This window comes from Pipra filicauda, unplaced genomic scaffold (assembly GCF_003945595.2).
Source record: "Pipra filicauda isolate LSUMZ 115617 unplaced genomic scaffold, ASM394559v2 scaffold256_size1097316_pilon, whole genome shotgun sequence".
NCBI classification, from domain to species: domain Eukaryota; kingdom Metazoa; phylum Chordata; class Aves; order Passeriformes; family Pipridae; genus Pipra; species Pipra filicauda.
In genome coordinates, this window is record NW_024104372.1 from 282,361 (window position 1) to 299,110 (window position 16,750).

The 16,750-nt window shown below is 41.6% G+C and overlaps 2 protein-coding genes and 1 long non-coding RNA gene across 6 annotated transcripts in view; 2 read left to right on the forward strand and 1 right to left on the reverse strand.

Annotated features, from left to right (window-relative positions):
- Positions 1-11,794, forward strand: part of SSBP2 (single stranded DNA binding protein 2) — a 134,877-nt gene extending 123,083 nt beyond the window's left edge. For 2 of the 4 annotated variants that reach the window (XM_027742706.2, XM_027742704.2), the window contains one exon: positions 1-605. In XM_027742706.2, coding sequence (XP_027598507.1) covers positions 1-30 — 30 coding nt within the window. In that variant the 3' untranslated portion in view covers positions 31-605. The other 2 variants (XM_027742705.2, XM_027742703.2) reach the window with 2 other exon arrangements.
- LOC113999331 lies at positions 11,785-15,400 on the reverse strand. The gene is made up of 4 exons (XR_003544824.2): positions 14,965-15,400; positions 13,925-14,001; positions 12,638-12,748; positions 11,785-12,445 (listed from the first exon to the last, which is right to left on the reverse strand). It is a non-coding gene; the product is annotated as an uncharacterized LOC113999331 (long non-coding RNA).
- ACOT12 (acyl-CoA thioesterase 12) overlaps positions 14,942-16,750 on the forward strand; it is a 19,591-nt gene continuing 17,782 nt past the window's right edge. The window contains 2 exon segments of the mRNA XM_039382117.1: positions 14,942-15,205; positions 16,537-16,606. Coding sequence (XP_039238051.1) covers positions 15,082-15,205; positions 16,537-16,606 — 194 coding nt within the window. The 5' untranslated portion in view covers positions 14,942-15,081.

The following is a 16,750-nucleotide window of genomic DNA, read 5'->3' on the forward strand; positions in this document are numbered from 1 at the left end:
TACTCCCCTAGCATGACAATGAGTGTGTGACCCGCTCAACAGTGTCACCACGAAGACCACAGTGAGTTGGCCCTCTCCAGAGAGCTACTGCAGAAGAAAATTGCTCGTCCCAGTGTACAGTTTAACTAAAGGATCTCAGACACAATCAGACCCACCTGGTTTGTTTTTCTTTTCCTACCATCTCCCCCATTTTGTCAAGGAAGTGGGTCCCATGCTTGAGACAACTGTAAAGAGTGCTGTGACAGACCTGTCCGAGGTGGAACCGCAAGACTGTCTATGTGTGACATGTGTGGGTCAATGTCGTGTGTGTGTGTGTGACACAGAAACACACACGCACATCCAGACACCCACAGGACATTGTAAAATAGTATCACATCACATCTTAAGTAGAAATGAGAAGTAGGGACTTCTATTCCATTTTTTTTTTCACGTTTACATTTTAATTATTAAAATTTGCTTTCCTTGTCCCCTCTTGAACTGTTCTACATTGCATATATCACTGCTTTATAAGTTATTTTTTAAGTTGAACTCAAATGATAAATTCTTTTGATTTTGTTAATGTCTGCCATTATGGATAGGAATAAAATTGCTTATAAGAGCTTTCATTAACTTGTGTTTGATACCAGCTACCCTGTGAATCACAAATTGTACTGTCTCAAGAAATAGAAGAAAGCTCATCTTAATTTTTTTGAGAAATTTGATAACTTTCACATAGTTTGGGGATTTTTTTTTTTTAATACTTTGCCTTTAAAAAGAAAAGAAGCACTGAAGGTTATTTTTCTTCTTTAATTGAAGCCTAATATCTGCAATATCTATTTTAAATGGAAGCCTGAATTTGATACAAGCTTCTCAGTTTATATAGAGTACTATAAGGTTACTGTAAGTGAGCTCCAATTGCTTTAGAATCTAGCAATAAAGAACAGGGCTTCCCCCTGCCCTTGGAAATGAGTTTTCTATTTAGCATGGTCTTCTGTAGGGGTGGTAGTTAGTGGAAATACAGTAGAGTCCTTATCACCAAAACCCTTTCTAACAACTTACAATTATGTTTCCCGTTTTCAGTGATTCTCAAATGCATAGTAACAGTTCATGGTCCTAATTATAAACAGTGTTTCACAAGCCCATTCTGTGAATCAGGTCACCATGCTGCTGCTTGGGTGTGTGTTTTCTACCACGTCTGCCAGAATTAATTCCCCCAAAACTTTCCAGTCAGCAGCCTTTTTTGAGCCAAAATGTTGCAGTACAAAAGGTCTTACCTTTTGCCATGAACAGAAGAGGAACAAAGCTCTGGGCCATTTTAAGAGTGGAACAACCTGTTAGGTGTGAAAGCTGGGAACAGAAGGGAGAAAAGGTCCTAAAAGAAATGCTTCTGGAAGCCGTCCCATATCTCCTGAGGCAGAGCTCTGAAACCAAGATTATGGTACATTTATTTATTTAGTGATCAACAGGCTGATGATCAGCAATGTGGGCACAAAGTGGCTCAGCAGAAATTCAGGCCACAGACAAAAAGCAGATTTCCCTCCCTGGACTTACAGATAGAAGAGCCACTTAGAGAGGAAGAGCAGTTCTGGGGTGTGGTATGTCCATGTGCAAGGGGATTTTTTTCATTAATTGTGATAAAGGAGCATATGGGATGGGCTTGTTGTGATGGCAGCTGCACGTACTGGGATGTGTAAGGAATACTACAATCTCCTAACTCATTTTTATTTCCATGTATTATATGTGTATATCATATATGGAAATAAAAAAGATTTAACACTTCACTCTCTTGTTAGGGCTATTCATGCTCAGAGGCTTAAAATTATGTTAAAGTATCAGATTTTGGTAGCATTACCTTTTAGTAATAAGAACTACTTTGATTAGTTGTAAACATCAACTATATAGTCATTATATGGTTTTGTAGACTGTATTCCCAGTGATTATGAAGGTCACATTCATCTGTTTCTGTTTGGATAACACTTTGTTGCTGTCTCCAAAGATGGAGACACTATTGACTTGAGTTTCAAACACAAAATCAGGTGTTAATTTCCTCAGACCCTTTGCTGTTGTCACTCACACCATTGGTGTGTTCCCAGAGTCCAGGTGTCCTTGCAGCCTGTGTTGACACCTGTATTATCTATGGTAGCCTTCCAGGAAGGACCTGGGGACTCTTTTCTGCCCAGTTCCAGTCAGGTGATGTCACTGGCTCCTGGACTGAGGTAGATGGGGGCTGTGAATCAAGTGTCAAAGCCTGTTCGCACCCCAGGTAAGTGTCCTGTTGGGCACTTTTGCAGGATAGAAGTCTGGCCACCAAAGCTGTCAAGGAAGCCCCTTAAATGGAATCGCCAACATATATTGGATATTGCTATCAAAATATGTTATCCTCATTTTAATATATGAGTAAAACATTCTTTCAGGCACCTGATTTACTTGGTGTGTCCAACGTTTCTCATACCCACATAGCCCCACCGACAGCAGCTGATTTTTTTTTTTGTAATATGCACTGGGCTTTTTGCTTGTTCATTTTTCTTTCTTTTGCTTACAAATCCTTGTAAGATTTTCATCATACCTTGAGTATCAGTGTGGAAAGAAAGACTATTCCCAAGCACTGAGTTTTTGTTTCTTACACTCCAGATATCAGGAGCAATGTAACTGCTGTTCGTTCTTATGCAACAGCATTATTGATAATGTCAGAACTTGTCCAACTCTGGGAGCAATTTTATTTTAAGTAGTGCAGGATAGGTTTTTTTCCTCTGGGCTTTTAGATAGATTTTGCTCTTTAATATAGAAATAGATAATGGTGAATCTTTAAATGGGTCTTTCAGACAAGGTTAAATTAAGTCTTTTAACAGAAGTGATTAAATCTTAGAGTAGCAAAAATAGGGAGTAGGACATCTTTCATACTGTGAGAACTCTGGCAAGTATTCTGGCCTTGTAGAAATCAGCTGAAATTGGAATTCACTTCTGAACTTCACAGGGAAACCAGTATTTAACGTGCTGCATAAAGCTATGAAAATGAGTATTCTTACCCAGATTTATCTGCACATCACCCAGATTTTATCACCGTGTCCAAGGCCTGGCAAGAACAGGGCTTGGGGCAAGGAAGAAGCTGTCTGAATCACAGGTAAAGCACATGGCCTGACATGTGGATCAACAAAATACCCAGGTATTTGCATGTATGCATTGAGTTATTGATCGCCTGAGCAAGAGGAAGACCTGCAGTTGCACTCCAAAAAAAGTGCCATTTTTTATTTCGTTGAAGAGCCCTAGTAAGTTCAGTGTTGAACTTTTTATTCCTTTTTTTCCCCCCTTACCAGTCAAAATGACTTTTCAGCTGATACATGTTACACCTAATTTCTATTTCTCGTATCAGTTAATTATTTTTGAGTGTTTCCTCCTGTTCCTGGTCAGCCCTGATTTGTTGTTATGATGGCTAAATATGGATTGGATTCTTCAATATTTGACCCTACACATTCGCATTTCGATAATGTAAAATATAGCTTAATGATGTAAAAAGTACAGGTAAATTTACTTTTCTTTAATTCACTGTAAGTGATGATATAACTGTGGCTCCTGTCCCGCTTGGACCTTAAGGATGGGAATCCTGACAAAGTACAGTTCTCAAATAAACCCCCCAAAATTATTTCAATAGTGACATCTCACACTAAGGATCTAATTCAGGATTTAATGATCCAAAACAACTATAAAAATTAAAAGACAGATGACTTAGATTTAGATTTTACTCTATGCAGCTCTCTCTGCTTTCTAGTTATTACTGGCACAGTCCTACAGGCTGCTGCTTGTGCCAGTTCTCCTGCTGAAACTTGGATGAAACCACTCACATAAGGTCATTTTTTGGGTAGGACTTCACCCTGATCTGGGTCAAATGTGTAACTTACCTAAGGTGTGACATTATTTGGCAGATGTGTAAACTGAGTACTTAGAACAAAATACAGAGGGTCCATTGAAATTACCGAAATGATGTTTCAACCTGAAAAAGTATTTAAAATACCGCTTTGAGCACATGCTTGCATATTGTCTATATATTGGGAACAAATTACCAAATTTAGAGATAAAAATGGATCATCTTATTCAGCACATTAAAACTCTGGTCCTTTCATTGAGTTGGCCTTGGTTTGAAATTAAGCCTGCACATTGTTGATTTTAAACAGATTTAAGAATACAGGAAATTTCCTACAGGAAATTAGGAAAGTAGGACTGTGCTTTTGAGCATGGATGGTCTTTCCTAAGCAGACATTATTTTAAAGTTATCACCAGTGCAGGAGCATTTATGTATCAATAGTACTGACATGCGGAGCAGATTTGGCTTTCTTCTGTTTCTTACTTTGTTAGAGCTTTGTTCACTACTACATTAACTATTTTTGTGAATTTGTCCTTCCACCTTGTTTTAAATCGTGCAGCCATAGTTACCCCAACACAGCCAACAGCTTTGCAGTTTTAGTCCAAACTTCTGTTTGGTCACTGTTCTTCATTTAAGCTTGAAGTGTGTAAGAAAGCCTCTCATGTAATGGGAAAACTTGCCATAAAAATGTATAAAGGTTTTCTTGGGTACATGTTTTCACATTTAATAAAAACGCAGTTTTTGGTTATAATTTGAAGTGGTCAGTTTCTAGCCACTATTTAATTTTTGTGTGCAGAAGAAATTGAGAGAGAAAAAAAATCACACTTTGAGTTTTTGTTTTGCTTTGGTTTGATTTTTTTTTCGTATTTGTTTGAATTCAGCGTCATAAATGTTTGCTGAAAGATGTGTTTTTTGGGAGAAATCAGATCAAAACCACATTTGCTGCCTAGTTGTAAGTAGTACAGGTGGACTTGGTGTTGAAAGCTCCTGCCACATCCCCAAAAGCATATCTCTTGATTTCTGATTTGTGTGGCTTTGTATGAGCCTGATTCACAAGCAGTGATTTAATTTGTCTGTCCAGTGCTTTCAGTGTGTCTCATGGGAGGTCCAGGGTTCTGTGGTCTCAGGAGACTGACCGAGTGGTCGAGCAAGCTTGTTCCCAGGGTCAGGGGGTTCAGGACCCGGGGATAATCCACCAGAAACAAGGTGTTTGTTCGCTACCTCGCTGTTCTCTTGAGAACTTGCACAACTCTTCTTGCCAGTAGGTTCTGGGGATCCTTTAAGATTTTACATTGCTGAGACAAGAAGCTTCCTTTTGCTAAGAGAAAATCCTGGCAGTTTTTAGCAACAGTTTTCGTACGGAAACAGCTCAAAACATGGGGATTTGGAAAGGTGATGTGTTTTCTCAGTAGCCTGAGTGTGGCAGGAAATAGATTGTACAATTTAGGAGTTTGGGCTGTTACAGAGATACTGAAATCATCAGTAATTGCTTTTGATGGGAAAAATCACTGGCTTTGGAACAACTGCTCTGATCCTTGAGGAGTCAAACTGTCAGCTGGGTGAACTGGATGCTTTAGGCTTTTTTTCCTACTGTTTAATCTTCATGTTTATCCTCTCTCATTTGGATTTTCCCGTTAAATGTACTGTGCCAGATCTTTGCACAAAAATAAGAGCATTTTGCCCAATAAACCTGCAGAAAGTTGTTCACATCTGTAACTACAGCCCTGCTGTAGAGAGTTTATTTCATTATAGAGACTTTTGACCATAAGAACAGATAAGGAGTGGCAGTGCAGCATCCTGACAGCTCTCACTGCTCCAGATCAGGAATGCTAGCATCCCACAGACTCCCAAATTAGGTGAGATGGCTCCTAACAATGACATAAAATAGCTTGAAATAAAAGCTGATTCTTGTCATGCAGATTAGAGGAAATAAAATCCCAAATACAGGATGTATTTAATTAAGGTAGAAATACACTAAAGCCATCTCTAACAGGAGCACACAGCACATCCAACAACTTGGAAAGCAAAGCAGCATTGCTAAATTGTTGTCAATAAACATAACATTCAAAAGCAGTTATAAGCTATTTTTAATTTCCATTTTTCAAGTCTATTTTAATTTTTCTGATTAACTTGTGGTTTTGATTTGATTTGAATTTACATTAATGGATAAGGAAGAGAACACAAGTTCCTAAACTAGAGCTGGAATTACAGACATGAAATAGTGGCTTGAGTAAAGCTGGAGCTTTCTGTTAGTTAAGAATCAAGTAAAATTTTTAATTATTCTTTTTTCAGGACAAAAAGCATCCAAACAATAAACATTCTTAGCCTTGTTGTGGCTATTTGAGAAGTGTGAATCAATGCTATGCTTGGAGACCAGTTTTCAGGGCTTTTTTTTTGTGGCAGGTATCCCCGTGCAGTGCATCTATTTTGTACATGTTTGTCTAAAGCTACCAAAAAAACCCACCTTTTTTTTTCCTGAACTTCTGTACATACATCTGGTTCTGGTGGGAAGAGGAGGAAGATTTGGTAGCTGGTGGGTTAGCATATTTATGTGAATTACTTAAAGCATTAGTAAACTATTGTCAACTCTGTTCACATTGCACAAGATACTCTGTGTAGTCTACTGCTGGTATTATAACCTAGGTGATCAGTGCATATTCTGTAAATTCCTGTAGGTTTTGTGTAAGAAATCTTGTCACCACTGCTTACTGCTGTAAATTCTTGTTTTGAAGCAAGAGGTGGCATTTGATTGTACAGCCATGTGTATCATATACTACAACAGTCCTTGTTCTGTCCTCTAGACTCACTGTCCACATAGAGTTGAAGCTCTGTTAAGCATGCGTAATGGTTTCAGAATTTATTTCAGACAGCAGATCTATAAGCCATTTACAGGAATATTAAATGTAATGTAAGAGAATCCAACCCAGTTCGTACCCTTTCTTGAGAGCTGGCGGTTGGATTTTAGCAGGCAGCTGCAGGTCAGCAGGTTCTATGGCGTCCCAGCTGTGGCTACCTGCACACCTGGGAGGTGTCACACCTGGGCAGGTGTCCCCTGGCAAAGGGGTGCCCCAGGTACAGCGCCTGGGCAGGCTGCTGCCTTACAAAGACGTGTGAGCTAGTGTCTTTGTTTCTTCCCAAAAACTGCATCAGTGCCAAGACTGAAACCCATCTTTAAGGGCATGCAGGAGGTGCGATGCTGCCTCCCTATTGTGTCCTCCTCCCCACCCACCACAGGCTCCACCTGAGGTGGTATTTTAAGGAGATTTTAACTCTCTGTCTGTTGAGAGAGAAAAATAACCTGAATTCTTGGACTATGGATTCTTTTATATAGTATTTTATGATGTACAGCAAAGACCTGAAAATGTCTGTGTGTTCTTTGCTGGTTTCTGACATCAGAAATTCAAGTCCTGTCTAGTCTGAAAGGCAATGATGGGAAAGGTGGAAAAGCTTGGAAAGTTGAAGGGGATTCTTACTTGGATTATTTTAAATGTTTTTATTGATAGCTTAAATGACTAGGTTAATCTCTTGAATCAAGGCAGTCTTAATGACTTTGCACCTTCACCATTTCATGTAAGAGTTTGAGAACTTGCAATAAATGTTTCTCACACTTACAGTCCAATATGTAGATAAACTCCTTATATTTCTAAGATCAAAAAATATTTCTACAGTTACTTCAGCCCTTTACAGAGAACAACAGGGCAATCCCAATCCCATAATCCCAAGTATTTGTAGGTGTATTTTAGACAAAGAATGACTTTCAACATCATAAATGAAACAAATGTTCAATGTTCCAGTCTCTGGAAGTAATGGAAACCTCAGTAATTTTGCAAACCAGCAAGAATTAAACTTGTCAATATAAATATTAATGTAGAAAGTGCATGCAAAACTCGATACTGCCTCTGACCTTAAGCATTAATATTGATAATATTGGGGATCTCACAAATGTTGTGTGTTACAGAACCGCTGTATTTCTCCTCAGTGTGTACTTCATCTTCATTACCGACAGCTACTGCAAAGAGCCAATCCATGCCGTAGCTGAGGCGTGGAGATACAAACTTCCCACAGCATCATAAATACGTGAACATGTGTGTGTGTTGTGTTAGGATGAGTAACCACTCCAGCTACAAACTCCTCCAGACCTTGTCTGTATTTTCAGAGCAGCCTGTGGGATGGGTTTGGGAGGTCAGCAGCCTGTGTGGATGCTGCCTGATAGCGATCCCATCCCGCATGGCCTCGGATCTGGCTTTGGGGGATCATCATGAAGTCAAGCCTCACTGGTTTTTATCTGTGAAAAGTTCCTTGCCAGACTGGGAACTGTAAAGACACGGATAGTGCGGGTCACTGACCCAGAGCATTGGAGCCTCAGGCAGGACTGTGATAGACAGTTTGTCATGGTGATACTGTGCCACCACATCAGACTTGTTTCCGCTCCACACTGTGGCCTGATTCATCCTGCCATAATCTCAGCTGGCTAAAAATTACCATCCTGGGTCTCCTGTGTAAGTCAGAGGAGGGACAGGAGAGGAGATGCCTCTGGAAGATTGTATGATGGCATCAGCTGCCCTGCCACTGATGAACAGCTGGAATTAGGTGGGATGAATCCATGAGTTTACAATTGGCTTAGATACCTCTGCACAAAAGTGTATTTATTTGAGCTTGGTAAGGACAAGAATAATGCAAGTTCTTTGAGCCTGAATCTGAGTGGCTTACAGATGAGTTTCTGAATTCAATCTCAAACATTAGATTTCTGCCCCATAGTTGCTCTTTCATTTTTACTTCAGGTTTTATGAACAGGTGTAACTTTAACTAACTTGTTGGAAGGTTTACACCTGCCTAGAAATGCTCACCTTTATTTGTTAAGTGGGCTCCCTCGTTGCCTGCACCGATTCATTTATTGTAAGCAACACATGAAGAAACCATTGCATAGATCAATCAACACCAGCAATAGCGTATGCAGCTTTTAAATTCAGCTGTGAGCTTGGAACTAAGGTATTAATGTTCATACTTTCTGGGTATGGCTAAAGATTCCTTTCCTGAGAGCATTAAGGAATAAATCTAGGAGGTTGTGATTGAGGATTGAGAGAGTACATGTAGCAATGGCAGTTTATGTTGCTTTGTTTTCTTTCTGTAAACGTGTGATAAATGTATTGCGATTTCATGTGCTGGTTTGGAGATGAGGGAATAGCCGGTGCCAAACAGAGCAGATCTCTGCAGGCAGCTTTACGGTGGGTTGGCAAAGCCTGTTTACAGCAGGTTCCACCTCAGGCCTGCACCGCACCCATCTCATTCTAGTTCACTTTGATACCTTCCTTCACTCGCTGCTGGTACAAAATCATGACAGCAGTTGTATGAGTTCTTGTTGTGAGCTGAGGAACAGGTGAAGTTTAAAAACACAAATGTTGTAGTTTGCACCTTTCACCTTCGTGGACTGTCCATGTTCTCACAGCTGAGCTGGGACAGCAGCTGCCTCCACAGTTGCCATGTAGCTCCATCCCACAAAATTGGGTGTCATTTTTTATGAGTTTAACAGGAGCAATATTGATCCATTCACTTTATTTCCTAAGTTGTGAATCACTCAGTGCTGGAAATGATACACATCTTGTGTCGCTATGAATAGAAAAACTGAGAGTTGTGTTTTAGGATGTGCTGGTACAATCCCTGCCTGCTGTTCAGTGTTTCGAGTGCTGAAGTTAACCAAAATGTTACCTTCGTGGATTATCTCAGCCTCAGCTCTGTGTAAAAGTGGGTATGAATTTCCAGTTGCTATTCCTGGTTTCTCTGTGCATTCTGAGCCAAAGGTAAAACAGTGGGAAAGATGGTTGTGGCAGCCACTCATTGACAGCTTTTCAGATACGTAAGGCCGTTCTGTCTGTCATCTGACACTGTTCCAGTTTTTTCACTGGATCATCATGCTGTTGAATATCTCGATGGGTGTTGTCAGCCAGTGGAGGGAAGGTGAAGGAGCTCACCACCCAGGAAGGGTAAAAATGTAGCAAGTAACAAGCTGTCTTCTCCAGAAGTCATTTATTTGTAGTGCTTCACTGTCAGTAACATTTGTACCTTCAATTATTATTGTACCGTTCAGTATCTTGAGGTGGTATGAGCAGAAATATATGAATATATATAATTTACAAGACGTATAGGCTTGTACTGTGCCTTTGTAATTCTCTTCAGCTTCAGTATCTATATGCTACAAGCAGACAAACTTCCCTCTTTTAGGGTGTTCTTTACTAGAACAGTAGCTGATGGCTTCATTAATACTGACTATTTTAGTCTTCTGGGGCTAACATTTATGTTTTTCTGGGTGAAAACGCCATAGTGCCCTCAGCAGACGTAAGCACAATGACATAACACTGCAGTGCATGCTGTCTCTTAGCTTCTCTCTACATGTGCTTGCATGTTGGAAATTCAGAAGTGCTGCTGTATAAAATTGCTACATTATTTACCCAATACAGGTGTTCTTCTGCATCCCTTTTTAGCTCAAAACTCCTGTTGTCTTGGAAGTTAGTGATGGCTCAAAAGGGGGTTTTGGCTGCACAAAGGATGCAGGGAGCAACTCCTAAGTAGTTTACAGGCTGCTGTAAATGTCTTTTCGGCAAAGAAATGTAGCATTTTAGCTGTAAATTCCTAGTGAAAACACTGAGCGTGCTTATCACTTAAGATTTTAATGGAAAAAAAAAGGTGTCAGACTGTGTAATTTTATCTCATCTAACTTTGACACTTAACCAGTTTTACCTGCGTGTTTATGCTACACCAACCAACACAGACCTGAAAGGTGACAGCCTTGTCTTAGTACTGCAGCTACTCAAGAAGTCACGGTTTTCCAGAGCTTCTGTTTGGATTTTTTGTTCCTTTAACACATTTTCATTGCAGAGGTATTTTTCTATAGAGTTACTTGAGGCTTTCTTTAACCAACGCAAGAGCCTGTAGCCCTCTGCACTGTGAAAGGCAAAGCCCTGTGGGGACACTCAGGCTTCGTGCTTGCCCAGCAAATTAGCAGAAATTTCACCCAAGCCATAAAAGCCTCTTATGTTAATCTCTATTTATGTAATTAAAGCAATTAGGGGTAGGAGCTTCAGGAATAATGAGGTGTCTCTATCATTCATTTACTCTCTCTCTGTACTTCCTAGGGATTTAAGGGTTCTTTTTCCAAGGCTCAGCTGTGTTTCCTCAAACCAGTGCAGTCCAGGCATTGTGTGAGGTGCAGTTTGTGGAGATAGCATTGGAGCGTGAAAGATTTACTTCTGGTAGCAAGGAATAATCTGTGTCCCTGTGGACAGGGACACTTGCAAACAAGTCTGATACCGAGAATTAAAAAAAAAAAAATAAAAAAATTGAAGATGGTACCAGTACATCAGACTCTGTTCTACAGTGGGGTTTTTAGCTTTTGTCATTTGTATTTTATTTTGTGAAAAAGGAGTTGGGGGGATCTCAGATCACATGGGGAATATTAGAAGTATATCACTCAACAATCATTTTATAAAGTCTAACTTCAAAATGCACTATGATTTATTACAAAAGTATATTTTCTTCTGCTTGCCGACATGGTGGTTCCATTTTGTGATAAGTTAAACTCAGCAGTTAATTTGTTGCACTGCCTGGCTGCATGACTTCATCCAGTGTACATACGTACCTGTGCAGCATTACTTTTGGGGTTTGTATTTGAATTTGCAGTATTGATTATTATTTTTGTATTTTACTTTGCCTCTGTTATTGGAATTGTAGTAAACATAATTTATACATATGATTTTACAACTGTTTTGCAACTGAAAAGTCTCCTTTAAATTGTAAAGTTTTATTGATGGATACTCATTAAAATGGTATAAGAATTATATTAACAATTGTTTTGTGTTTTGATGCTCTCTGTACATAAATATATGTCTATTTATCTGTTTAATGGTGCTTGTGTCTTGCAATTTTGGATACATTTTAGAATAAAGTTTCATTTTACAAGAAGTAGTTGTATTTTCACGAACTGTGTCAAAAAAAAACAACTCACCTTTTTTCTATTAATAACTAGGGTTATGAAAGAAGCATACATAAAACATTTGTAACTTCAGGCAGTTACATATTTGTTTCAAGAATATAGAAATATGCAGTCTACAGAGATGCACAGCTGTATGTTGCAGTTGATTGACTGCAGTAACTGACATCTGTATTTAAAATGTTAACAAAAGGATGCATTTTGGAGCACTTCTGACTAGGTCTCATGGCTTTGCAGAAGATTTGTTCACATCTCATACTGAGCTAATCTTTTATTAACAGGAAAAGGTGCACAAAGATGCTTCCTAGAGGTTGCCTTAGAGCCAGCTACCTTCACCTGTTGGTATTGCCACAGGTGCTGTTGTAATTGTGACACAAAAGGTACTTTTTCGACTGGGAAACCATTGAAAAACACAAATCCGCTCTGTGAACTGGGGTCAGTAACTTAATTTCTGTTAATTTTTCAGCTGTGAAAGGAGAACAATATTGACTTTGCAGGTTATCTTCTGAGCACAAGTGCACCAAAAGCTGTAAAATACTCCATTACTCCAGTGGAGACTGTGTAAAAAGCTTCAGAGGTTCCTTTGCAGTCAGTTACATTCCTTTACCTTCTTGCTCCTTTAGCTGGAGTGCAAAAGAAATGCAGCTTAGGAAAGCAGAGGCTGATTTGGGAAAGTTTTTCAAATATCAGCTTTCCCTTGCTCTAACAGAAACAAGTTACCTTTTGTGTTTCTCTAAAACTCCTCACCCCAAGCATCTGCTCCTCCACACACTCCAGAAGGTTATAAATGTGAGCAGATTTAGATTTTACTTTACCTATATGTGATTCTAGAGGCTCTGCAGCTCCTCATCTCACAGCAGAGAACAGATCTATAGTGGGTCAAACACCTGATCACCGGGTCAGTGTGAAATGGAGGTGAAAGCCACCTGTGGAAGAACAAAAAATGAGCATTATCTTAGAGAACACCTGAGCGTGACAAGGTAAACCTGGAAACAAATTTAAAACTTACTGGCCCAGATAGGCGAAACACAATTTAATGGGTTTTTAAAATAGGAAAAGGTTTAGTTCTGTTTACAGACTCTTCCATCTGGCACCCATGATCCATGGTGTGAGAAGCTGATAACTTGAGTTTTTGTCATCTGGACTGAGCAGATGAGGAAGGAGAAAACACTGGCTGCAAACCTTTCACAAACCCTGTTCAGGTAGTGAGAACGAGGTGTGCCACTGCCACTGTCAACAAAGTCTGTTTCTTCCCTTCACAGAAGCCAAAGGAAAGAGATACCCGTACAAACTTTTCTTTTTCTGAAGCAACATAATAAAAAAAAAAGGTAGAGAATAGCACAGCATGCTGATTTTCACAGCCAGGATCCTCTGGAATGCAACTAGTGTGATGGTACAGCCATCCTGTTGCTTGCTAAAAGAGTATGTGACACACACTCTTGCAATAGCTGTGCAGTGATAGTAACAGACAGTGTGGGAAGAAAATCCCTACTGCACTGAGAAACTCTGTCTTGACTGGTTAAAACTCAGATTTTCCTGGCTGTTAAGGTTAAAGCTGACATTGTTAAAGCTGGATCTTTAACAATGTTTAAATGAACAAGTGTTCATGATATAAACTCATTTATATATGTTTTTAAGAAACATGGGAAGCCTTTCATTGGAATAGCAACTACCAAGAGAAAAGGCTGTAGAGAAAGCAAAGCATTGCTGCTGTATTAAAACCGTGCAGGAGCACAGAGTCAAATATAAGCCCTGCAGTATTTCCTGAAAACCATTTACAGTTTACACCTTCTGCTACATTAAAGTAACACATCAGCTCCAGGGACAACTGGTGACAAGCCCAGAGCATCCCCAAAGCGGTTGAGCCCTCAGTAGCAATAGCACTGTATCCATGCCAGTAGTAAAACGTTGACCCTCCTGACTGGTCCAAAAGCGATGGCTCTGCTCTTACTCAGGTGGTATTTTAACAATGTGCAGCTGTGTGTGGAGGAGGAGGTAGGAGAAGGAGCTCTCTGCGAGCTCTCCAGTTACTAACTCCTGCAGGAATAGGTGACTGGGGCCATGGCATTAAAAATTCTATACCAGCACTGCCAGTGGCTCACCTGCGTGAGAGGGGAACATGTCTTCCCTGGACACACCTGCTGGGCTGTCAAGTTGGTGACAACGTGAGACAGTAAGACTTCAAGAAAAGGAAATAAAAATGAAAACATGAAGCTGATTATTACAGAGATTTTGGTAGCAGTGCACACACCAAACCCACCACGGGCTTGTGCCAGGCCATGAGGTGACCCCAGGGGTCCTGGAGCAGGAGTGGCTGGACACCTACTCCATGGTGCCCTGAACACACTTAGCACCCCTTTCAATGGAGTTGTTCAGCTTGGAGAGGCAAAGGCTGCAGGGAGACCTTAGAGCACCTTCCAGTGCCTCAAGGCACTGGCACAAGAGAGCTGGAGAGGGACTTTATACCAGGGCATGCAGTGATAGGACAGGGGGGAATGGCTTCAAACTGAGAGTACGTTTAGATTAGATAGATAGATAGATAGATAGATAGATAGATAGATAGATAGATAGATAGATAGATAGATAGATTAGACAGATTCAGGAAGAATTTCCTCCCTGTGAGGGGGATGAGGGGCTGGAATGGATTTCCCAGAGAAGCTGTGGCTGCCCCATCCCTGGAAGTATCCAAGGCCAGGTTGGACATGGCTTGGAGCAACCTGGGATAATGGAAGGTGTCCCTCCCTGCCCGTGGCAAGGGGTGGAACGAGATGAGCTTTGAGGTCTCTTCCAACCTAAACCATTCCACGATTCCCCTCAGCCCCATCCTCCCACTCCCTCGCCCCTGGGAAGCCCGGTCTGCTCATCTCCCGGCACCCCTTTTCCCTCATTCCCATCACGCCGTTCCTCTAATTCCGGGGACCTCCTCCGCCTCATCCCCGGGCAACTCTTGCCTCATCCACAGGCATCCCCTTCCCTCATCCCGTCCACCCCTCTCCCCTCACCACGTCCCCCTTTTCCCCTCACCCCGTCCCCCCCCCTTCCCTTCATCCCGTCCCCGTCTCCCCTCACCCCTCTCCTCTCAGCTCCGTCTCCCTTTCCCCTCACCCCGTCCCCCCTCTCCCTCAGCCAGCGTTGCCCTCACGCAGGCGGAGGAGATCCTGGCCGATCCCGCGGCGCCGGGGCGGGCCTGTCCCACCCATCCCGGCGGGCGGCGGTGATCCCGGAGCGTGGAGCCTGCGGTTGCCGGGGCAGCTGCGGGATGAGACATTCCCCCATGGATGTGTGCATGTGCCAGGGGGTCCTGCCGGCCCACGCCGACCCCCGCGGGGAGCTGAGCGCCGGGCAGCTGCTCCGCTGGATGGACGCCGCCGCCTGCCTCGCAGGTACTGGGAACACCCCGCCCGGAACACAGGGAACCTCGTCCCTCTGTTCACCCAGGAGGCGGCGAGATCACCCCCCGCCTTGGGGGCCGAGGGAGGCTTGAGGGAAGGTTTCAGATGGTGGAAGGGGAAAGTGTTCCAGCATTCCCAGTCACGAGGGGGTGTGGAAGGGACCGCACAGAGTCACGTGGTCTTGCCTCGGTGCCGTCCCAGAGCACGTGGCGGACCACTGTGTCCAGGCACGGCTTTGTGTCCGAGCGCTTCTGGCAGCCGCTTCCCTAGGGAGCCTGTTCAGTGCCCAACCACCCTCTGGGGGAAGAGCCTTTTCCTGAGATCCAACCTGAACCTTCCCTGACAACAGCTTCATATTCAGGTTGTTGTGCAGTGCTGTTCTCCAGGTTTCCTGCTACTCCTCTCCTTTGCCTCTGTCACTCAGGAAACTTTATGAAGAGAGGTTCCCTATGTTTATGCAGCTCCTAGTTCAGTGGAGATTTAGCTCTGACTGGAAGCTCTAGGTGCTATGGTCAAAAAAATAATATGTCACAATAACTTGCGATAAAAACTATCAGGCTATTAAGTATTAACAGTAAAGAAAATATTTACCTATTTCAGATTAACTTTCATAATTAATCCGGAAAGATTGCATTCTTTTTCACAACCAAATGCATCCCAGGGAGATGAAGAACACAGTTCAAATTTTGGTAAAAATATTTTACAGTAAGTAAGTAAGTACTGGTTTTGATTTTTTAAAATCTTATTTGCATTTGCTTTTATTTAATCCATGCAGTTTTGGTACAGGGCTGAGGACATGTACTTGCCTGCTTTCCACTGCTATGACCATGCTAATAAGGGAGCAGATTTTTCTCCTGTATCTGAAAATCCTCAGCTGTCATAAAACTTACATGTTGGTTTACCCAAGCTGATATTAATGACACACTGTTTTGAGGGAGAATATTGAGATTTCTGTAAGCTAAGACTTTTTGACTCTTTCTGTCCTGCAACATGCTTGTTAATGCTCTCTTACCAGAACATTCATTGTTAGAGAATGACATTAGAGATTTTCAAACTGAGTAGTATCATTGTCATCATCTAGTCTCATCTCCTGATGTTACCTTTCAATATGAATACCCTTTACCATGAAATCATGATAAATACTAATTTTAATCTTATTTAGCTTCTCTTTTTTTCTAAGGGTCCCACTGCAGACTTGCATTTTGGTGTTCACAGGAAGAACTGGGATCTGCTCTGTGTGATCTCTGTGTTTCAAGTACACAGGTGAATAGCTCACTGCATGTGCCTTGTGGTAACTGTGTGCCCCCGTGTCTCTTTTGAAACTGAGAAACATGCTGGTGTGTCCTGCATGACAGTGTCCATGGCTGACATACAGTTTGAGGAGGCTGCCAGGTACAGAACCAGCTGAATGAAAACCAGGTGTTTTCATTCCAGAGATCCTTACTTGACAGAGATCAAATTACAGAATCAGAGAGAGCAGACTGATGAACTCACCAGAGTTACAGGGCTAAGTCCTAAAATTGCTCATTTCTACCT